Below are 24,167 nucleotides of genomic sequence, written 5' to 3'. Positions count from 1 at the left end.
CTCGCCCTGGTCAAGCTGGCTGGACCCCATGCACAAATTCATGCACTGGGCCTCAAATAATATATATATATATATACTGAGTGGCCAGATTATTGTGTTCAGAGATCATAATAATTTGGCCATTAAATGTATATGAGTAAATTATGTATATGTAATCTACACATTATATCAAAATTTTGTACAGTTATATTAACAATTTCCTATATGTGGACAGTGTTAATACTTCAACTCTCATCTCAAAAAATAACATTTTACAGAGTTAGTCCTGTACTTACTTTTGTTCAGCTTTGATATTTAAGGATTTCTTTCCATATTAACTGTATTTGATTTTTTCTAAAGGGTTCAATGTATCTAGCACTTTAGATGAGTATAATTGCTTTTTCCCTTAATATTTGTTATTCTTAGATTTTACTAATAGTGCAGAACATAAACAATTTATCTTCTTGCCATCAAAATACTTTGCCCCCATATTGGATAACTGTTCTCCCTAACAGACAACAAAGTCCAATAAAACATATGAAAGCACTCTCCTTTTCTCTGGTTTCTTTCAACAATACATGTGTTACATATGTATGTTACTATAGTCAGTACATTTACCTTGAACTCTTTTGTTGTCTTGTATCTTCTTCACAGGTGCGTCTAAAATTAAATAGTTGTAGTTAAAAAACTTTGAAATTATGGCCAGCATCAGACAGAAGACCACAGTTAAGCAGAAAAGCATAAAGTTTTAAATAAACAGCACTTAAGTGTGTAGATTTTCTTTTGTAGTAGTGAATTTCACAAACATGAGACTTTTGCATTGGCAACAGACAAAACGGAAACTTATTTTCCTTGAATCATAATGAATTTTCATCATTTGCAAAATATTTTGTTTCATTATGGCATTTGGAGTTCTGTGTAATGTACCACTCCTGCAAAAGTACATCACTTACATGATTTTTTTCACTTTTTTTTTTTTTTTTTTTTTGTAAAAAGCATGACTTTATGATGAAGGGATATTTCTCATTATATAAAGTTTAGCAGAAGTATCTCCTCAAAGATATCCACTCATTTCTATTTGTAATGTTATCAGACTTCTGTCTCTGTGAATTATCATTTTAAATTAATTCATGATTACCTTTTAGTGCATGAGGACAACAAAATATCATTTGCCTAATAACTCTAGAAATAAGAAAATAAGCAATTCAGAAAACGTGTGCCTACATATCTCCAGATTTACTTCTAATTCTACAAGGCCATTAAAAAAATACCTAGTTAAAAATAAAACAAATTATTTTTAAGATTTCAGGTGTCTATAACTGTAGTTTTGGGTCATTTCAGTTTTCAGTTGTAAAATATTTTTAAATTCCCTTGTTTTTCTTGTAATTCATCCATAAGCTCTACCTGGGAAGCATAACGTCCCATTTTCACTTTGTTGTAGATCATTTGAGATCAAAGAGGTTCCTACAGTGGCTTCATATTTTGGCTTACCTTTATTTTTTCTTCAAATGTTGACTTCTTGATTTTTATAAATAATCTATATTAGATAATTAAGTCAAACTTTTTCTAATATATATACATATATGAAGTCTCTAATCTCTATAAAGAGATAATATGCTAATTGATTCCATCGATGTTACAGTAATGACCAATTTGCATATTGATAGACCAGCAGGAGGCTGTGCACGCAGCTGGGGGTGGGTGACCAAAGCCAAGTTCCCAGGGGTCTGAGGAGAGTGCTTGGCAGGAGTCTGGACTGCAAAGAAGAAAGGAAGCGGCCACTGGGAGCTCTTCTAATCCCTCTCCATGGACACTTTATCTGGGGCGATGGGCAGACACACCACCCCAGCCCCCAGAACCCCTGGGAGGACTGGAGGCTGCCCGATGGGGAGAAGCTGCAGTTCCGTACCTCGACTCCCGATCTCTTCCCCCCTTCTCCACCCCCCACCAGGGGTGCCCACAACAATAACCCCTCAGTGTCCCCAAGGCACCCAGGGCTCATGGCCCACTGCTGCACGCCCCCTCCCCTTCTCCCCACTGGGTCTGGGCATGCCCCTCCCCTCTACAACTCCAGACCCTGGTTGGAGGCAAGCCTGAGTGGCCCCCCAGGGTTAGACACACCCCCCCCCCCAGCAGCAGCGCTGTCTCTGCAGTGGAAGCTCACTGAACCTCCTTGGGGGTGCAGCTAAACCTACCCTCCTAACCCGCCTGGCTCCACCCTGGCTCAACCCCCACCTAGCTCCAGGAGATTTGAGCCCGCCCTGAGCAGGTACAACTGCGAAATAGCCACTTACAATTTAAAGAACGGTGCCAAGAGGGGAGGTTTGACCATTACTCCCCCTTGGGCCTTGCCACCTCCCTAAAGCCCTGCCCCCACCAGCACCGCTACAGGGTTGCTGGCCAGAGCCCTCTCCTCTGAGGTCTGCGGAACCCCTGGCAAAGCTTCCATAGCTACAGTCCCAGGGAACAATCATGACCTCCTCCCCTAATCAGCACCTGCTACCTGCAAGGGTACCTGTGGGCTTAAAAATAACAATCCCTTCCGGTTTAGACATCATTTACTTGATGAAACATTTCTAGGTTTATTAGTTCAGAACTTCCTCAAGACAACCCAGTGAGGTAGGCGGAGGAGAGATTACAGTTCCCATGGTATATGCGTATGTATTCAGAAATGAAGCTCAGAGAAGAAAAGTGTCAAGCCCAGTGGATCCCAAGGTGCAGCACACACTCCATGGGGGAGGCAGGAGGATTTGATTTTAAAGTGGGGGCAATTTGAGAATGAGTTCACATTGAATATTTTGCATTTCTTATGGTTCTAGGGGGCTCATCTATAGCGTATCCTGCATAATAATAGGCTAATATGCAAATGACCCGAATGGTGGAATGATGGGTCTCAATGAAGTACTCTGACCACAAAGGGGCAGACACTCAACACAGGAACTGTCCCCTGGTGGTCAGTGTGCTCCCATAGGAGGAGTGCCGCTCAGCTAGTTTCCATGGCAATGCTAAGGATGTCTGACTGATGACTTAGGCCCACTAAGCCATCAGTTGGACAACCCCCCAGGACTTCCAGGCTTAGAGAGGGCGCAGGCCAGGCTGAGGGACACCCTTCCCCCAAGTGCATGAATTTCGTGCACTGGATCTCTAGTCTATAATAAGAAAAGTGTAATATGCAAATAGACTGAAAGGCCCAATAGCACAATGACCTTCTGGACGACCTTCCAGACAAAGCTGGGTCTGCCAGGGCTGAAGCAGCAGCTGTTGGGGTCTGTGAGGGTCTACTCTTGCACAAGATTCATGCATGAGGCCTCTAGTATTCCATAAAAGGTAAGGCATGAACCCACCACCAACAGTAATTTTGGCTATATGATACCAAGTGAAAGAGAAATATTTTAAATTTCTTTTTACGAAATTTATTTCTATGTGGCAGATTTCCAAGATGTCTTTCCTCTCCACAGAATATATGATTTAACACATATTAGTGCTATAATAAAATACAGAACTGTGGAAAACTTCATTGAATTGGATAGTGGGGTAAAGTTTATGTGAGATAGGAAAATCTAAATTACGGAATATGCTCCAATTGATAAATTTGATAACAAAATATGGCTTATAAAATATTGTCAAGAAAAAAATGGGGTCCAACCTTTAAATAGTGAATAAGACCATTTTTATAATGGACTTGTTAAATTCCAAATAAGTTATTGTACAATTTATAACAAGATCAGAGAAGTGTTTTTACAACCTTACTTTTAATAATTAGCACTGACACTTGGATATTTTTTCCAATCACTTGATAGTATCTAATTGAGCATCCAATTAGCTAATTTGCTAATTCATTACTATTTTGGTATGGCAATATCAAAATAAGTGTTCATCGTGGCAAACAAACATCTTTAGAAAAAAGTGTCAATGAAGTGCACAAAAATCAGAGTTCCTCCCAGGGGCACTTTGCTATCTCAAACGGAATAAGAATTGTAACAGGGTATGTTTAGAGAAGCAAAATGGTACCAACAAAGGCCCTTTCTCTACCACATGTATTGTGAAGCATGCAAAGCATGCCAGTTCAAATATGAGATTTTTGCATTTGTATGTGACTATTACTTTGGAAATTTAAAATAGGGTGTAAAATATAACTAAATTGACCAGGTTAGCATTACTAGGAGCACATATGTGCCACACATTATTCCAAGCACTTTTCATACATTAACTCATTTAGATGTAGGTAACATTACTAGCCCCACTTTTCAGAAGAAGGAACCAAAGCCAAAGCCAAAGCCAAAAAACAAAAACAAAACAAACAAACAAAAACAAACAAAACCCAGCTTATTAAGTTAGTTGGATCCCAGATTGGGAGTCAGATCTACAACCTAATCCCCTATTGTCTAAAAAAGGCCATAAATCTTTACAGGTTTTATAGTCAGATTTGTCAAAACCTTCCATGACCTTTTCTGTTCCTTTCTCCATAGTTTGATATTCTTCCTTAATTACTTTAGTATTTTTGGTAAATGAAGTTCTGCCTAAGATAAGAATGAAAAACTTTATGCATTTTGTGAGAACACTTTTTTAGTTAAGGGACCTAATGTATTTTAGTGAAAAATCATAATATTAGTACCAAGGAGACTACTTAGTCATGACTTCCAAGTGTACCACAAAATGAGCAATTCAGATAGAAAACTCCAAGCTTAGAGATAAGGATCAGAGTTTGGATATAGATCAATTATCTAGACTCTCAAAGGAAAAAAGCTAGTCTTCTATGACCTATATATTTTTTTCTTTTAATTTCAGAGAGGAAGGGAAAGGGAGAGACAGAGAGAAACATTCATGACGAGAAATAATCATTGATCGGCTTGCTCCGTACTGGAGACTGAGCCCCAAACCCAGGCATGTGCCCTGACCAGAAGTCGAACTATGATTTCCTGGTTTATAGGTCAATGCTCAACCAATGAGCCACACTGGTTGGGCATGACCTAAATTCTATTAATACGAGCTGTTTATAAATTAGTGTCTCTTAAGAACTAGGTAAAACGATACTGTGACTCAGGAATGACCTAATGATTTTACAGGAATGGAAAAATAACTAGCATATCCAATCAATATCCAGATATGTACTAATAGCTATATTGATTATATTGATAAAAATAAAAACCTTAACAATCCTATATAATAAAGAGGTAATATGCAAATTGACCCATCACTCCAACACACAAGATGGTCACCCTTATGTGGTCAAAAATGGCCACCCCCATGTGGACACAAGATGGCAGGCAGAGGAGGGCAGTTGTGGGCAATCAGGCCAGCCAGCCAGGGCATTTGGGAGGGACCAGGCTTGCAAGGGAGGGCAACTGGGGGCAACCAGGTCAGCAGGGAAGGGCAGTTAGGGATGACAGGACCAACAGAGGAGGGCAGTTGGGGCGACCAGGCCTGCAGGGGAGGACAGTTAGCAGGGGACACAGGCCTTCAGGAGAAGGCAGTTGTGGGGAGATCAGGCCTGCAGGAAAGGGCAGTTGAGGGGAACCAGGCCTGCAGGGGATGGCAGTTAGGGGTGACCAGGATGGCAGGGTAGGGCAGTTAGGGATGACTAGGCTGGCAAGGGAGGGCAGTTGGGAGGCACAGGGCCTGTAGGGGAGAGCAGTTGGGGATTACCAGGCCTGCTGGGGAGGGAAGTTGGGGGGAACCAAACCTGCAGAGTGGGCAGTTGGGAGTGACTAGGCCTGTAAGGGAGGGCAGTTAGGGGCAACCAGGCTGGCAAGGGAAGGTAGTTAGGGACAACCAGGCTGGCAAGGGACAGCACTTAGGGGTGACCAGGCCAGCAGGGGAGGGAAGTTAGGTGTAATAGGGCCAACAAGGGAGCAGTTAGGCATGAATCAGGCTGGCAGGGGATTGGTTAGGGGTGGTCAGGCTGGTAGGCAGAAGCAGTTAAGGGAAATCAGGCAAGCAGTTTGGAGTCAGCAATCCTGGATTGTGAGAGGGATGTCTGAAATTCTAAAGTGGGGCCCAACCACATGCCTTGCAAGTGATTCTGTCCCCAAATGGGCAGTTAGATATCCCTCTAGGGGTCCCAGATTGGAGAAGGTACAGGCTGGGCTGAATGACAATCCACCCCCTCCCGTGCACGAATTTTGTGCACCAGGCCTCTAGTGTTTTAATAAAATTTATGGTGTGGAATAGTGGAAACTGATGTTTTATAGATATACAGAAAAATGATATAGTTGAAACTAAAGGAATCAACCTCTGCAATTAACAGAAACAGGAGTTAAGGAAGAGTCTATTAACTAAAAATAGAATATTACTAACTTGCAGCAAATTATCTTCTTTTCTTGAGTAAAACTATTCTTGAGAATGTAATTCATTGCTTATAATAGTCTTGTTAATGGGACTTTATTAAAGGAAAGAAAACATACTAACATAAAGGTTAAGCTTAAATAAATTAAAGCAATATACACAGGTACAGCTACTAACTGATTCATTATCTAAAGATACATTCAAAAAATAAAATAAAAATAAGAAGCACTGCCATTCTACATTGCTATTTAATGTGGCAAGGACTAAAAAATTAAAAAAGAATTTAATTTAATCTTCATAATGTCTTTGCTGCTTGACTCAAATCAATATATTTTCTTTGCAGATTATTAAGATTTTGGAGGTGGATGAGTGAAGTCTCTATTAGATCTTACAGAAACCTTTGATTCTTTTAGAGCTTTGGCTGTGAAACATATCCCCTGGAGTCTGAAAGGAAATCTTATATATTTCAAATACATATCTTTCTATTGAGGGGAAATTCAATTACTGTTTGAATAAAAAATATTTATTTTTACTATTGCTGAACAGTTTTAATACTATATAAGATATTTTTATCTGTATTAAAATAAGGAATAAAAAAGCAATGATTATATATGGTCCCAAGATAATTTATATTTTTTGGGTAGAGTGATACAATTTTTAAAAATTTAAGCAGGAAAAACCAACTGGACCATACTTTGGCTAAACTTTCTCAAACATTCTCAATTCATGGTATATTTCAAGGAGACTATTTGATATTTCTATATAGTTTAATACTTGTTTCTCTAAGACAACCTGTCAACATTTTATCTTTAATAAAAGGAACTAAAATTTAATTTATTCAAATAAAAATATATTTATCAACAAAAAATATATTTTATTGATTTTTTTACAGAGAGGAAGAGAGTTAGAAACATCGATGAGAGACAATCATCGATCAGCTGCCTACTGGAGATGTGCCCGCAACCAAGATACATGCCCTTGACCGGAATCGAACCCAGGACCTTTCAGTCCGCAGGCTAATGCTCTATCCACTGAGCCAAACCAGTTTCGGCTATCTGCATTACATTTATGACATTACTATTTCTTCAAATAATTACTGTTTAGAGTTTGCATAAGATTTTTATTCCTTTTTTCTCTTTTGCCTTTAAAAGCAGGTCCCTTTAATGGCACAGACAGAAAACATTCCATACTTTAAAGATTAAGATTAATATTATATGCAAAATAATTTACATTCCCAGGTATAGATTATCACTCAGACTGTTAGAAGAAACAGATACACATTCCCAAGAATGCAGTTTTAGGCAAGAAAATGACTAAATGCAATGTTTTTTGTTTTTTTTTCTACCATAGATCTATGAACTTAAAGATTCCATAAACATGACTTGTATTATTGTGTGGGAGCAGTGAATATATTTTTTAAAATATAAAATGTATGTCAATTTGGGTTTGTTCAAATAAATACTAATTTTAAAAGTTCCCCCTTTTCACATACTTAAAATACCCTTACAATTATGCGTATCAAAGCAAAAAGATATTCAGTGCTCCTCAAACTTTATACCATACTTTTTAAAGACTGCTTAAACTAGTTATAATTTCTTTATAGATACTAAATAAACTGTCACTGAACAAATCAATCTGTTAAGGTAAAACATGATGCCATCTTTTAAAAAATTGTGAACGCTCAGTCTTTAAAAAGTTGAAGAATTCAGTCACCATATCTGTTAGCGGGTTAGTTGTTTCTCTTTTACTAACCTCCCTGAAGCAGTCTTTTAATTTCTTCATCTTCAAGTAAATGACCATCACCACCTTCAATGAGTTTGGTGACTTTGGTGACCTCTGAGAGGGTACATGTTTATAACAGAAATTGGTTTATGTAACAAGAAGTTAGGAGACCTGTTTTAAACACATCTGCCCAACAATGAATTCCAGACCAACACTTGGTTCTTTTTCAGATTTTAGTGCTGTTTTTCAATAAGCCCATTTCCTTATAAATCTGTTGAATAATATATAACAAATATGTAACATAACAATCAATGTGGCAGTCATTAAGTTTCATTCTATATATTTGAATTTTTTTTTCTCTTATGTTGGTATAGAACTTAAATAAAGAACTGATATAAAGTAAATAAATAAATAAATAAATAAACAAACAAACAAACAAACATATATGAAGCCTCCAAGACTAGTCTTTACAGACAGCTTAGGTAAAGTCATATTCTTATTTATTTACTTATTTATTTATTTTTAGTATGCTAACCTTCTTGAAACAATTTCTTCAGAGTTTCTTCCGTTTCTCCACCACTGGTAGTAATCCTAGTATATTTTATTTCAGGACCTAAAGGAAAGACAATTTAAAAAAAATAGGACTAATACAGGGGTAGGTAAACTTCCTCTGTAATGGGAAGTAAACGTTTCCAGATAGTAAACATTTTAAACTTTGTAGGTGATGTGGCCTATGCTGCAACTAATCAACTTAGTAGCTATAGTGTAAAAATATCTATAAGCATTATATATTGATACTGTATTCCAATAAAACTTTATTACACAAGTAGACAGCATGGACTATAGTTGCTAATCACTCATTTAAACAAATATTTATAGAATAGTTGTATTCAGAATTTTAAGCTAATTTATTGGTTGGAGACTGATACCGAGGTTAACTGAGATTATTTATTGTTTTATATATATTTGCACATATTTTGGTATGTATATGAGTAGACCTTAAGATTAATGGAAAACCAAGAGTGAATGGTTTTGGTTCTAGGATATACTAATACATTATATAATGTATATGAAGCAGATAATAAAAGCAATGCTTATAGATTTGTCTACAAATTTCAACTCAGAGAAAAACATACTACACATTTAGAATATTATATCTGCCAAAAAAATAGTTACTTCAGTAACCACCATGAAAATATCTTACTTTCTCTAATAATTATTTTATAAGATATATTTTTACTGTTGATAGTATTACAGATGCTTTCCACTTTCCTCCCATTTACCTCTGTCCTTCCAGCCTCTACCTACCTCTCCAGGTCTTTATCTACCCTTCCCCCATTGCCCCTGTCCATGGACTATGCATGTAAGTATATATAAGTTATATTGTTTATCTCTTCTCATGTCCCTAATCCCCACACCAAGGTATATCAGTCTGTTCCATGCCTCCATGCTTCAGGTCTTATATTGTTGGTCAATTTATTTTGTTCCTTAGATTCTACAAATAAGTGAGATAATATGATATTTGTCTTTCTCAGTTTGGCTTATTTTGCTTAATACAATACTACCCAGTTCCCTTCATGCTGTTTCAAAGGATAAGAGATCCCTCTTTTGTACTGCTGCATAGTATTCCACTATGTAAATGTCCCAAACTTTTTTGCCCATTAATCTACTAATTGGCACCTGGGCTGTTTCCAAATCTTAGCTATTGTAAGTAATGCTGCTATGAATATAGGGGTACATATATTCTTTATGATTGTTGTTTTGGGGTTTTCAGGATATAATAATTACTATAGAGATATTTTAAGATTAACTGTAATTGGATCTTTATAATATAAGGACCAGTACCACCTATAGAATTAAAGTTTACCTGTAATTATTCTTTCTTCCCTTGTCTCTTTTTCAGTTATTTCCACAGGCACTCCATCAATGATTTTGGTGTATTTTTTAATAATTGGCTCTGAAATTAGGGGTAGAAAAATGCATTTGATTTGTCACCCTCATGATGTCAAAAGCTAGACATTTTAATGAGTAAATGTATTTCTCAAAACAATACCATTTATACCTTAATTATACAATCAAAAGCCGGTTTTCAAACATCTTCCATCTCGAAAAATTTAGTTCTTGACCAATTAGTTCATAAAAAAATGTCTTGATTCTGAAACAAAACTTCAGTTTTTGAGCTAACAACTCTTTCATGCTGATATATCAGCATGTAAAAAAGCATTTCTTTCTACCCAGTCAGCATGGCTCAGTTGTTAAGCATTGACCTATGGACCAAGAGGTCATGGTTTGATTCCTAGTCAGGCCATATGCCCAGATTCAGCTCGATCCCCATTGTGGGGTGTGCAGGAGACAGCCAATAAATGATTCTCTCTCATCATTGATGTTTCTATTGATATCTTCCTCTCCCTTCCTCTCTGAAATCAATAAAAAAATATTTTTTAAAAATCTCTCAAGTCACAAACAAATGAGAGACTGTGAGTATGAGTCAGTTTACCTCGAAACCTCCTATTGTTAACATCTCAGGAAGTTATTCTGGGAATATTTTTTTTGGCATTATTGTTGTTGTATTGTTGCTGGCTAGATGGACAATTAGCACAATTTTAAAATATAAAGAGGCCATCAAGTGTTGTTAAAGGTGTGAAAGTACTCATGAAAGAATGATCTCAGGCAATTGAAGAGGTAGAAACATTTTTGTTGATTTGGATAAAGAAAAAGCAATTAGCTGGTACTAGCATTTCAGAGACAATGATGCGTGAAAAAGGGAAGATGCTGTATACTGACCTGAAAGACACCCCTGCAATGAGTGCTGAAAGTTATTTCTTTAAGGCTAGTAGGGGGTGGTATGATAAATTTAAGAAAAGAAGTATTTATTTCTAGAATAAACAGTACATTAGAAATGTACTTTATATAATAAAGGATACAACAGGGAATTATTTGGGGGTCTAGAATGAATGAACTCAATTTAATTATTTCTAATAAGAAAAAATTATTGTTTTTGAACAAACTGCTTCTTGAACAGCCTTCTGGAATGAATTAAATTTGAGAATCAAGGTTCTACTGCAATCATTTTGAGGACACAACTAAAATAAACTCAGATCAACAGATATTTAAAAATTCATAATTGTGTCCTGAAACTTGGGTAAGGGCAAAGGGCATCTAGTAAGCTAACTCTCCATGTCATATTTGTTTCCTGATTGAGGAATGAGTATTTATGAAAATCCAGAGAGTTCTACATTATTAGAATAAGAACTCTATGATAATCTTAACTGTGGCTTATTAGTCAGTCTAATACAATGGGATAATGTTTTTCTTCTAAGTCCAATATATCCTTTTGTTGAAATTATTGTCATCATTACCCTATATAATAAATAGGAATATGCAAATTGACCATCACTCCAACACATAAGATGGCTGCCCCCATGTGGTCAAAAATGGCCACCACAAAATGGCTGGCAGGGGAGGGTAATTGGGGGGGACCCAGGCCTACAGGGGAGGGCAGTTGGGGATGACTAGGCCAGCAGGGGAGGGAAGTTAGGGGTGACCAGGCCTGCAGGGGAAGGCAGTTGGGGATGATCAGGCCTGCAGGGGAGGGCAGTGAGGGATCCAGGGCTACAGAGGAAGGTAGTTGTGGTTGACCGAGACTGCAGTGGAGGACAGTTAGGGATGACCAGGCTGGCAGGGGAGGGGTCAGACATTCCTCGAGGGGTCCCAGATTGGAGAGAGTACATGCTGGGCTGAGGGACATCCCCTCGTGCACAAATTTTGTGCACCAACCTCTAGCATTTAATAATCATCACTGCATGTAGAAAAATAATGACAGTTTTGTTGAACCTGATGGCTTAATGGTTAAATTAACTCCAACTAGACCAATTAAAGGTCATCTATATTTTATTTGATGGCTAATAAGAACCCATAACTGAGAAAAATATTCCCATAATTTACATAAAACACAAGTCAAGAGAAAACATCAGAAGTTCAATATATTTAAACTAATTCCTGTGATTAAAATAGTCATAGAGATCCCAACCAGGCACTAGGAAACATACATAACACACCTCCATGAAGTATTTCAGTTATTGCTTCACCTTCTTTAATCAGTCTAAATTCAGGTTCACCTTCAATTTTCATCTTTGTTATTGTGGGTCCTGAATCATTGTTTTTGGAAACAAATTATCATGTTAAGTACTCTTTAAATTTACCAGGATGATAAATTTATTTCAACATTTGGTGTTGCTCAAATATGAAAGTAATTTCAGGCTTTGTGAATTCAGTTTAAACAATTCTCATTTTCTTCAAATTAGGAAGTATTTGGTATTCTATTAAAATTACTTTCATCTGCAAGAGGGCTTAAATTGATTTGTAAATGCATCCATTCATTAGTAATTATAAAGTATGATCACATGAAATATGTGACAATATTTTGTGAATCATACTATATATATATATATATAAATTTGAGTTGTTTTAATTATTGCTAGTGTTATTTTAACCATTCTGAGATTGTCTATTACTACTTCCTTATTAAATTTTAATTACTGACTATCTTAGATTCTTTAACCTAATGACCATAAGATTGTACATTTAAAAGTCCCAAATGTATGCCTACTTTTAAGATACTAAATTCAGATTTTATGGCTAAATGAATTTGAGTACTTACCTTCTATGTGAATGATGCAAAAATTGACTAAGTAATAAACAGTCCTTCAAATGCAAAAATTAAATGTTGTATTTAACTTGCAAAATGATTTTGCTCCCGTAGAAAATAATTTTGAATGTTAGAAAGTTGATTACTATATTAGTTAATCAAGACTTTCAAAGAGGAGAAGAAAAATAAAGTTCAGTACATTTAACTTATTCTGTAACAACCTTCAACAAATGAGGGAAACTAAATTTGCTTGTCTTTGAGAGGATTTATTTGCTTGGTCCAGAAATTTTCAATTACCCAGAATTAAATAGTCTAGAACAAAATAAAATCAGGAAAACAAAAGTATAGTTATTTTAAACAATAATATTTTACACCATGATATTTGATCTATAGAACTAAGGGATGATGAGTATCAAAATAGAAGGCCAGGTTTTTAAGGTATAGATATTTCAAAAGAAAAGTACACTTAAGGTGTTTAAGCATAGGAAATTAGTTAATAAATTATCTGACTTGACATTTCTTTAAAGGAACTTAAACTGATATTTCAGAAGTATCCTTTATAGTGAAGCTCTATGAAGGCAAGGTTTTCATAAAAAATATTTCTTTTTCATATTTACTTCCAGCATTTAGGAGAGTAGCCAACACAATAAATGCTCAAATAAATATGTACTGAATTAAATTTCTATTGATTTATTCTTTATTCTTAAATTTGATTAAGTATCCTTTTTTTAAAATAAGAAATATCTTGGAATCTAATTTATTTAGTGAGAATTCAATAATCATCAATAAATCTGCTTCTGTATCATTTTAGAGCAGGACAATCATAAATGGCTGCCAAGATAAACATTTGTCAAGTCACCACATTAAAATATTTAGTCACGCAAATAAAATTTTATTGAAGTCTGACTCTTAGTAACAATTAAAATACATAAGATAAAGGTGGTACAAAGATATTGAAGCTGGCTAATATAGACAGTAAGAAGAAAGAGAAAAGTGATTGCTTAATGTTCTAGTCTGAAAAGTCAGGGAAAATGTTTAACTCATACATGAGTTCAGGGTTAGAACTAAGGTTTCTAAGATTTGACTCACTGCACCAGCTATTTATTCCTTCTTCTGTTTCAAAATATATTACATTTGTTGTAATTTTAAGTTTTCATCAACATACAGCTTCTGTACTCTCTTAAGTTGTTGGATGGAAAATGCCTGCACTTTTTGGAAGTTGTTGTTTTTTTTTTTTTTTTTTTTTTAATAGTATGAAAGAAATCCACGTGGAGAGATTGGAAATGAAGCTAAAAAAAATAAATAAATAAACAAAATAAGTATATTCTCTGAAGGAATTGAACTACAGCAAAAATGCTCTGCATTTTTTTGTTTAGTTACTATCTTGGTACTAGTGCTAATGCAATAGCCCATTAGGTTCATGTGAAACTACTGTGTTTTCTCAGTCCAGAACAAGCAAATGTACTGAAAGTATTAGAACTGCACAATCCACTCTGTGAAATAATTTGCATTCCCTATTTTTCAATAACATAAGCATGCCATTTGTATAGAAATATTTAGCATGTTAGTTTAAAAAAGAATGTAGATACATTCATAGAAATCAGTCTATTATATGGGCTTTTTTCACAGTAAAAGGAAACATGTATAACATTGATTTTTTACCTTCAGTTTTGATAATAGGCTGAAGACTGCCTTCAATCACTTTAATTTTTGGTTCTACAACTTTGGTTATAATTTTAGTAGCTGAAAGTATAGAAAGTGGAACATAAATGATGCTTATATTTCAACAACCTGAATAAAACATTTTTTGGGTTTTTTTTTGTTTTTTGCTAGGTACTGAGGTTTCAGATACAGTAATATGTTCATACAGAAGATGCAGGAAATATTCATTGCACATTATCTAGTAGTAACTTCTTATGGCCAGATGTTGTATTCTGAAGTTCAGGGACTTGGATTTGTTCCAGTGAAATATAGACTCACTAAGTGGAGAATTCTATCTAGAAATCTATAATTTTGAACTGCACCACTAAACCTCTTTACCTTCTTTTATACTTCTTGAAAATGGCTGCATAGCAACAGAAGACAATAAATAGGATTAACTTCATGCAATTCATAACATCTCAAATTGCATTGTTGAATTCTTTCTCAATTAGAAAAAAAATAAAATAAAAGGCAAGATATTTTTCATGCATTTTATAATATTAGAGAGGAAAATAGAAAAATATCTCAGCATTCTTTAAAAGTAAAAATAAATCTCAGATCAGTTCTATGCAAATCAGCCAGATGAGTTCTTTGCAACAAACATTATATCATCATTATTTAAGTTTCAGGTTACAATATCAAATTTTATCCTCGTCATCTTTTTTTTTAAATTTAAAGTTATGTATTTTGAATGTATGTCATCCACCCAACTAAGATAATAATGTGTAAAATTTACTTAAGATAGTAGCCAACTTTTTGGTTGGCTTTTGTTTGTACAGATTAACTAAAAATGAGCCTTTGGAGCCATATAAGCAGAGTTACTGGCTTTTTGTAACTTCTAATTAGAGTCCTTAAAAGATAGCTCCATTAGATAACATGCTTCACTAAAACTACCTATGCATTCATATCAGATATATTGACATTTTAAAAGTGAGGTGTTGGCATAGTTTGGGTTTCTGCAACATTCTCACCTCAATTTTATGAGATGTTTAGTTGTATCCACTTTTGAACTAAGATGGCTTCTAGGCCTTAATTGTGATCACATTTCAGTCATATCAAGATTTTATGTCTTGAGATCTCAAATTATAAAGTTCTAAGGCATAATACATCTGTGTCCAATTATTGGTTTCACAGGTGGTCCTACCATAGAGAAACCTTTCCATGAAGGTCAAATACAGAGGTCATATCCACTGCTACTTTCAAAATGAGTTAATTACTTTTATATCAAATTGTTACTTCAAGGACCTTGAAGTTTAGGGTGTTTAGTGGAATGTTATTTTTGTTTCAGTCACACTTTCTTGAAGGCAAATAGTTCTGACAGGACACCAGCCAAGGATTTAATATTGATTTTATTACTCAATGTTATCTATTTGACAAAATTGCTAAACAGCAGTCCCCCCCCAAATATTAGAATGTATGGTACTTTGGGGAACATAATAATATGTAGCAAGCATATTAAATATTGTAATATATACCAGTCAATAAAGAAACATAAAAATTAATTTTGGTTTAATTAATCTCTACCTCTATTTGACATATGCTTCTAAATAACAGCCTACTCATCTGTTTTTAGGGAGGAGTTAAAAACATTTAACATCAGAATGTAAATCTCAAAACTCAGATTTACTAGACTTGAGTAGGAAGGTGAGATTTACTAGATTTGCATAATTTCATAAAGTGTAACATTCTCTGTGACTGAGGATCTAATTTTAGTAAAAGAAAATAAAGGAATTATATAATAGATGGCTCATTGTGAGCAAAATATTACATTGACATATGGAAAATGGTGAATTTATTATGGATTAAATAGGAAAATTTAAAAGAAAGTAATGCACATATACATCTTTAGTAGAGAAAGATGACATATTATTTCTGATGAATAGAGCCCATAAGGATTCTTTATTTTTTTTATGAAATATATCTTCAAGACATTATATACTTTCATAATGAAATGTCTACCAGGTTTAAACAAAAGTATTACCACTAAATCTTTAAAACAATGCTGAGCTGGCTTGATATTGGATTTACATATATTATCTATAATAATAAAAACATAATATGCTAATTTGACCAGACATCCTTCCAGACTACATTCTGGACAATGCTGGGGCTGTAAGGGAAGCCTGAGTCCTGGGTGCCAGAGGGAAGCTTGCTGGCAGCCAGGGGAAGGAAGGCCTACTCTTGCACTAATTTTGTGCATTGGGCCTCTAGTTATTACATAATTGAAGTTAGTAAAAGCAGCAGACATTTTGTTTTTCTCTTTATATTGTTTTTACTTTTTCATACCAAGTGTAAATCTTAAAGAAAATTTTCTTAATTAAATAACAGATGCTGATGGTAAAAAATAGAATAATTTTCTAGTCAGAATAAATGTAGGAATTAAAATAATTCTTTAGCTACTTTTACACTGCATATTGAGTGTTTATTGTAGAGGCAAAAGAAAATTAAAAGAATTTCTGCTTTGAGAGTTATAAGAAAAAATACAAAGGAAGAAAAGTCACATTGAAAAGTCACATTGAAAAAACATAAAAAGTTATGTTTATGAGAATGACTTATCCTTTACCAATGCTATATAGTAGGGGTTTAATTTTGATAATCCGATAGAATCAGGGATAAAAAAAAAACCTTGCTATCTAGAAATTTTATGTTTATCACCTGGAAAAACTTTTATTTCTTTATACAGTTTGGATAGAGAGAGTTTTTGACCACACATTTGCATTTCTGTGTCCACACATTTGCATTTTCAGATAGCTCTGGAGTGCTTTTTACCTATATCTTCCCTTTAAGGTTTGTATGTCTTTTTTTCTAATTCTTCGCCATACTAGCTATTATATTTTACTATTTTCTACATTAATAAAAGAGAAACATGCCCACAAGCCATGCCCACCAGCCAATCAGGAGTAGTATGCAAATTAACCCAATCAAGATGGCTGTGGTCATGGAACAAGCAGGATCTTTGGGTTTCCTGGCAATGGAGAAAGCCACGCTTCCCACCCACTCTGGCTAGCCCTGGCCTCCACTCTAGGCTATAAAGTTCAGTTATAGAAGATAAATAAAGCCCAACAAAAATGGCAGCAGCCACGAAGCTGGAGAGAGCAGGAGGCTTGAGTTTTCCCAGGTGATGCAGGAAGCCAAGCTTCCTGCAGCCCTGGCCTGCATGGTCTCCGCTCAAAGCTACAAAGTTTCGATTATAGAAGATAAATAAATCCCAGATACCAGGGTCTCCCCTTGGGTTGCCAGGGTGCATGGCCGGCCTGCAAACCCCTACAAGCCCCTCACCCAGGCTGCCCCATGCTCCAAGAGAATCCCACCCTGATCCAGAACATCCTTCAGGGCAAACCAGCTGGCCCCTGCCTGTGTACCAGGTCTCTATCCTATCTACTGTTTCCCCGAAAATAAGACAGTGTCTTATATTAATTTTTTCTCCCAAAGTTGCTCTAGATCTTATTTTCAGGGGATGTCTTATCTTTCCATGGGCTAGGTCTTATTTTCGGAAGATGTCTTATTTTTGGGGAAACACGGTAATAAAAGAGTAATATGCAAATTGACTATCACTGTAACACACAAAGATGGCTACCCCTATGTGGACAAAAGATGGCCAGCAGGGGAGGGCAGTTGGTAGGGACCCAGCCCTGCAGGGGAGGGCAGTTAGGGGTGACCAGGCCAGCAGAGGAGGAAAGTTAGGGGCAATTGTGTCTGCAGGGGAGTAGTTAGGCATCAATTAGGCTGGCATGGGAGTGGTTAGGGGGTGATAAGGCTGGTAGGCAGAAGCAGTTAGGGGCAATCAGGAAGGCAGGCAGGTGAAGCAGTTGGGAATCAGCAGTCCTGGATTATGAGAGGGATGTCCAACTGCCCCTTTAGGTCCAATGTGGCAGCAAGCAGGCCTGCAGAGAAGATCGGGCCTAAACAGGCAGTTGGACATCCCTTGAGGGGTCCCAGATTGGAGAGGGTTCTAGGCTGAGGGACATCCCTACCCCCGCCCTGTGCATGAATTTCATGCACTGGCCTCTAGTTCTTATATATTTTTGATTGAGTGGGGAAGTGGTTTCTTAGAGCTGGAGGGTATGGCTAAGGCTAAAAGGTCTTATTCTAAGCTCAAACCTTATTTAAAGTGGGATTCAATTTGCCATTGTTTAAAATTCTAAATACCAGATTACCAGTAGTCTCTGTAAATATAAAAAATACTAGAGGCCTGGTGCACGAAATTTGTGCAGGGGGGTCTCTCTCATCCCAACCTGCACCGTCTCTAATTTGGGAGCCCTCAGGGGATGTCCTCCTTATGGCTTAGGTGATTGGGCTGATTGGGGAAGGTGCCACCCCCATCACCTTGCTGCTGCAGTCACTAAGATGTTTTCATCAACATGGACTCCAGTCCTTTCATCATGAAAAAATGACATCTTTCTTTAGGCATTTTAAAGATATATCTTTCATTTCTTCCTCCCTCCCTTCCTCTCTCTCTTTCTTCTCTTTCTTCCCTTTCTTCCTTCTCTTTCTTCCCTTTCTTTCTTTCTTTCTTTCTTTCTTTCTTTCTTTCTTTCTTTCTTTCTTTCTTTCTTTCCCTCACTTGAGGATATTTTCCCATTGATTTTTAGAGCATGTGGAAGAGAGAGGGAAAGACAGAGAGAAACATCAATGTGAGAGGGACACTTCAATTGGTTGCCTCCTGCATGAGCCCTGATCTAGGCCCCAGCCAGGGAGGAGCCTGCAACCTAGGTATATGCCCTTGATCAGAATTTAACCTGGACCCTGTAGTAGACAGGTCGAGACTCTATCCACTGATCCAAACTGGTTAGGACGTTTCTTAGCCCCTCCAGCAGCAGACCTTTGTTTTTTCCTCCAGGAGTGAGGTAGAAAAAAACCCTAGATCACCTTCTTGGATTCTTATTATGCAAGTTAGTTACAAGGAACACTGTGAGTGGCATACTGGGAACTTAGCCAATAAGCACTCAGAAAAGGTGTTTCCTCTGCAGCTCACATGCAGAGGCAGGACTGCCAGTGTGCCCTGGCTGTCAGGCCCTGTTCTTGCCACCACCACAGCTGGCAGGTAGGCCCTGCTCTCTGCAGGCCTGCTTGCTGCCACTGCGACTGGCAAGCCCTGCTTTCTGTGGGCCTGCACCATCCATGGCTTGGCTCACCACACAGCAGCCCCTCCCGCCCACATACGTGCATGCACAGCATGGGTTGTGACTGTTACGGCATCCTGGCTAATTTGCATATTACCTCTTTTTACATATATATATAATTTTTTTTAACTTTTGCCATTTTCATGTGATTATTACCCATTATATACTTACTATAGACAGTCATGGGAATTTCTTTGAAGGTACTACCACGAACATACTGAAAATAAATGTTTATACATGAAGTGTAATAACATGACATGTATACTTAGTAACATAAAACTAAGGCTAGTTGTATTAAAAAAATATGGAACTACTCTATTTCTTACTAAGGTAAATAAAATGAAGCTATCAAAACACTTAACAGAAATGAAGTCTTCATATGAATCAAATTCCAGTTTTCTGCTATGAGGCTGATAGCTTAAAATTTATGGATTTGTAACTCAGTCTTAAAAATTATGGAATAATTAATCCGAAATCATGTGTTTTCTGACACATTGACTCTATAGTAATAAAAAAGCAAAATATTCTTTGCCTTTAGCTATTATGATTAATGACAATTTTTTATATAAGTAAATACTTTTTCTTATATTAAGTAGCAAAGACATTTGAGGATAAAAAAAAATTATAGTTTTTCCCCCCCATGTCTTATTTTCCCTACTGGATGATAAACTTTTTGCATAGAGTCATATCTGATTCAACTTATTATTTCACATAACACTTAATATACTGCTTGGCCTCAAGTAAATTTTAATGGATTGTTGTTGAATAAAGCCATAAAGAATTTATGTCATTTCTTTATGCTAGTGATGCATAACCAACAGAGCAATCCAAGCCTAGTGTCCATCTACTCATTGTCTACATTTATAGTTTCTTATGTTCAATACATTATAAATAAATCCAATAATATTCTGTACCTTAATTTGGATATATTTGATCAGTTTATTAAGTATTTCCAGCAGCTGATCACTTCCAATAGGCGTATCTATGAAGAGGAATATTAAATGTTGGCAAGAATGTATGAAATAAAAATCTAGGTTTTTATTAAAAAAGATTTAGCATATTAATGTATTCAATAATTACCAACCTGCTGGATAGAGAAGTTTATCTACAACATGAATGACACCATTTGTTGTCATGATGTCAGATTCTTTTGATTTCAATTCATTTACCAGAAGTGTGTCATTTACCTATCAAAACAAGAGATAATATCAATGAGAAATTTAATAAAAATTGAATGTTATAATTTATGAACACTATCAGAAGTGCATTCCAGAGAACTTACTCCTTTCAGATAGATTTTGCTTCCTTGTGTAGTCTTTAAAATGTTAGTAACACCAGGTTCAAACCCCTTTCCAATGAAAACTCCTGGTGTCAGGTGATAAAGGATAATGTTTTGAAGAGCATTTTTGTTGCCTAGAAGAGGAAAGGTATATATTTATTTAATAACATGCCATCTTGTTTGGCATTTTGATGTTAGGAATACTAAAGAGAAAAAAAATTTGTCTTCACATTTCCACACTGTATTTTCTTATGTCATTGTTCTCTCAAGTTGCTATTGATAAATAACATAAATGAACACATAGCCCAAATACATGACAGTAAGCAGCTAACTAAGAATATTAATGAGTGACCCTTCACATATCTCAAATGAAAATAAAAATAACTAAAACTCTATAAGAATTTTTAAAGAGGAAATATATTTGAGGTTGATGTCTGGGCAGAAACCCTTGAGGAAGAAATTGGGTCCTGATAACAAAGAGCAAATATCCCATATTCACTTTTACTTACGAATCAGAATTTCCTTTTCTTCATTAGTCATTCCTTTAAAGGCATCATTGGTTGGAACAAATAAAGTCCAATCTCCAGGCTGTGTTAGGAGCTCTTTCAAGTCTGCAGCTTCTAGAAAGCTAAGGAAGATGCTAAACAGAAAAAACATGTTTATTTTGTTAGATTTAGATATAGTATGCTCACCTACAATGCATGGAATAGAATATAACCCATGTATTTCAGAAAGCATGAGAAAATTGTTTATTATACATTTTCATAGGTTTCAATTTACCTGGTAAGAAAGTCTTATCAATTATATAAATGTACATGTGATTTTTAAATTTCCTAAATACTGTTTTTCTCCTACAAAACTTGAGAAGGTCACACACAAATAAACATTTTAAATTTAATATTCTACAAAGTAGGCTTTGCTATTAAATATTGTCATTTAACAATTTAATTATAAGAAACTTGCAAAGAATAGTTCAGTTTATAAGACTGCATTTTTTCCCCACTCACCAAATTATATTGTTTCACCAGGAAGCAAAATAATGTTGAGAATATATTTTAATTTTGAAAACAGTTTCATAGACTTACTATTCTAAATGTTATGATCAGCAATACTGAATATTAAATGCCGTTTAGACTTCTAACTGTGAAACAAAACTATGCCAATACCTCTCATTCTTTTGTGGTGGAGATGAAACTAATTAAGTTTACCTAAAGCGTTTATCTTGTTTTAACTTTTCATGGAGGGATTTCTCTGCTGGTTTGATGATTTCTCGGAATACGTGAATAGCACCATTTCTTCCTTGCTTGCTTCCTCTTACCATGCAGGAATTTTCAATGCAGACAGCCTAACAAAGGAAGAAAAGATACAGCTTTCCATTTCCTTATTTGAGTTTTCCTATGCGGAAATAATTGCATAATTAAATTTTTAGATCGACTCTCCTAAGTGGTACCCTAACCTATATGGCTAGTGAAAACGGCATCTCTCTTCTGTTTTTAATTCCTTGCAAAATCTGACATCGCCTTTCTTATTCAACAAGATTTTTTGCTACTATTCAAGCTACTGAAGGTGTCAGGCAGGTAGTTTTATGAGTAAGTAACAAAAGTTCCATAGAATCCCATTGTTAACATTTTCTACCATTCCTCTTCATGTTCCAACCATTTTTCCAACCTTCTTAGGAAACTTTAACCTTTTAACTATTTTGGACCTTTTTTAACTATTAGTTTCCTGACATCAGTGATTCTTGTGATCTTCAGAAATAGTTTCTATATTTTCTTAACTGAAATATCCCATCAATTTATAGTTATAGTACTTTTAAACAAATAAAGGTGTATGTATAATTTTGAGAACAGCCAATTTTCTGCTTCCATTATAATGTTTGTCTTGGAATTGTGGAAGTATAATGAACAGATACTATGTCAAATTCAATTCTAGGAAATGCTTTACTTTCTGTGAAATATTTTAGCTATAGCTGTATGTGTTTCCTGGACAGGAACCAAAAGCATCACTAGTTGCATTGTGATTTTGATAAGCAATATTTTCTAAAATGTTTTCTCAAATAAAATTAGAACCATTTCTATAGAATTCAAAAATATTTCTGTGTTTATGAAAGTTTATCTTAAAAGTCATTCAAAAAAGATTCAATTGCTGAGTTGTGATCTCACAGTAAAAGATCATCCTACATATTTGATTATATATAAAATTGTCTTGTAAATTATAATAAACCCAATAAACTGATAAATGGCCAATGGACAGATCAAAAAAGTTTAATATCATTAATCATCAGTAAATGCAAGTCAAAACCAAAATGAAATACCACCTCAGACCACTCAGAGTGGCAATTACACAAAACTCGAAGGATTAAGAATAGAATTAGATCCAGAAACTCCTCTTCTGTGTATCTAACAAAAATCTTTGAAAACATTTATTCACAAAGATATATCCACCACTTTGTTCATTGCAGCATTATTCAAAGTGGCCAAGACATGGAAACAACCAGTTTCCTTCCATAGATGATTGGGTAAGGAAAATTTGGTGCATACATACAATAGAATACTAATCAACCATAAAAAAAAAGATGAAACACTACCCTGTGGGGAGGTTAAAAATGGTGGCAGAGTAAGTGGAAGCTACATTGACACTCTCCAAAGATCAAAGTGGAAATACAACTAAAATACAGAAAAATCACCTTGAAAAATCAACTACAGACTAGCTGAAGAGAACCCTGATAAACAAAGATGGAAAGTGGAGGCTGTATAGAGACTGGTAGGAAGTGTGGAGACAAGAAAGGCAGTCAGCAGCTAAAGTTTCAAAGAGTTATCACAACTGTTAGGGGGGTTCCCAGTGAGAATTCTGGGGTCTAAACTCCAAGCTGGCCTCCTCAGCCCAGAGCACCAGAACTGAAAAGGTGCCCACATAATAGGTTGCTATCTGCCAGTGAGAAATGGCTGGAAATTCAAGCACCGCTTAAAGGACCAAGTCACAAAATTTCGTGTACAGCCATTCACCATTGGCTCCAGCAGAGGGAGGACAGAGTAGACTGGAGCTGTGTGAGTAGAGTCCAGGGTTGGGGGGTGGGAGTTGGAGCTTGGAGGGTAATCTCCTGGTCTCCTGTGCTGAGTCATTCTCTCACTGTGTGTAGGACATCTTTCTCTGATTGACATTTGTTATCCAGGCAGTTTTGGCTGTGGGGGAAGGCAATTGCACACCATAATGGAAGTCATCTCTTCCTACCCTGTGGTCAGAATAAAGCTAATCAAGCATAAATAAAATCAAGCTGCAGGCAGAGGTGGATCTCTGGAGGCTTTGATTCTGTACTGGTGTAATCCCAGGCCCTTATCTAGTAAAAGTAGACCCTAATGCAGCGTTTTTCAACCGCTGTTCCGCGGCAACCTAGTGTGCCGCGAGATGTTGCCTGGTGTGCCGTAGGTGC

General features: G+C 35.9%; 1 protein-coding gene across 7 annotated transcripts in view; it reads right to left on the bottom strand.

The window, feature by feature from the left end:
* POSTN (periostin) overlaps nucleotides 1–24,167 on the bottom strand; it is a 51,890-nt gene that overhangs the window by 1,239 nt on the left and 26,484 nt on the right. The window contains exons 11-22 of one of the 7 annotated variants that reach the window (XM_084879521.1): nucleotides 21,946–22,082; nucleotides 21,247–21,377; nucleotides 20,741–20,871; nucleotides 20,543–20,645; nucleotides 20,373–20,440; nucleotides 19,630–19,675; nucleotides 14,297–14,377; nucleotides 12,045–12,134; nucleotides 9,854–9,943; nucleotides 8,522–8,599; nucleotides 8,017–8,100; nucleotides 598–639 (exon numbers count right to left, since the gene is read on the bottom strand). In XM_084879521.1, coding sequence (XP_084735647.1) covers nucleotides 598–639; nucleotides 8,017–8,100; nucleotides 8,522–8,599; nucleotides 9,854–9,943; nucleotides 12,045–12,134; nucleotides 14,297–14,377; nucleotides 19,630–19,675; nucleotides 20,373–20,440; nucleotides 20,543–20,645; nucleotides 20,741–20,871; nucleotides 21,247–21,377; nucleotides 21,946–22,082 — 1,081 coding nt within the window. The remainder of the gene's footprint in view (nucleotides 1–597; nucleotides 640–8,016; nucleotides 8,101–8,521; nucleotides 8,600–9,853; nucleotides 9,944–12,044; nucleotides 12,135–14,296; nucleotides 14,378–19,629; nucleotides 19,676–20,372; nucleotides 20,441–20,542; nucleotides 20,646–20,740; nucleotides 20,872–21,246; nucleotides 21,378–21,945; nucleotides 22,083–24,167) is intronic. The other 6 variants (XM_084879524.1, XM_084879523.1, XM_084879522.1 and 3 more) reach the window with 6 other exon arrangements.

The sequence above is a fragment of the Pipistrellus hanaki genome (genome assembly GCF_964339955.1).
Source record: "Pipistrellus hanaki genome assembly, chromosome: 3".
Classification (NCBI taxonomy): Eukaryota; Metazoa; Chordata; class Mammalia; order Chiroptera; family Vespertilionidae; genus Pipistrellus; species Pipistrellus hanaki.
The sequence above is the reverse complement of the archived record's forward strand: the minus strand, read 5'-3'. Positions and strand labels throughout refer to the sequence as shown.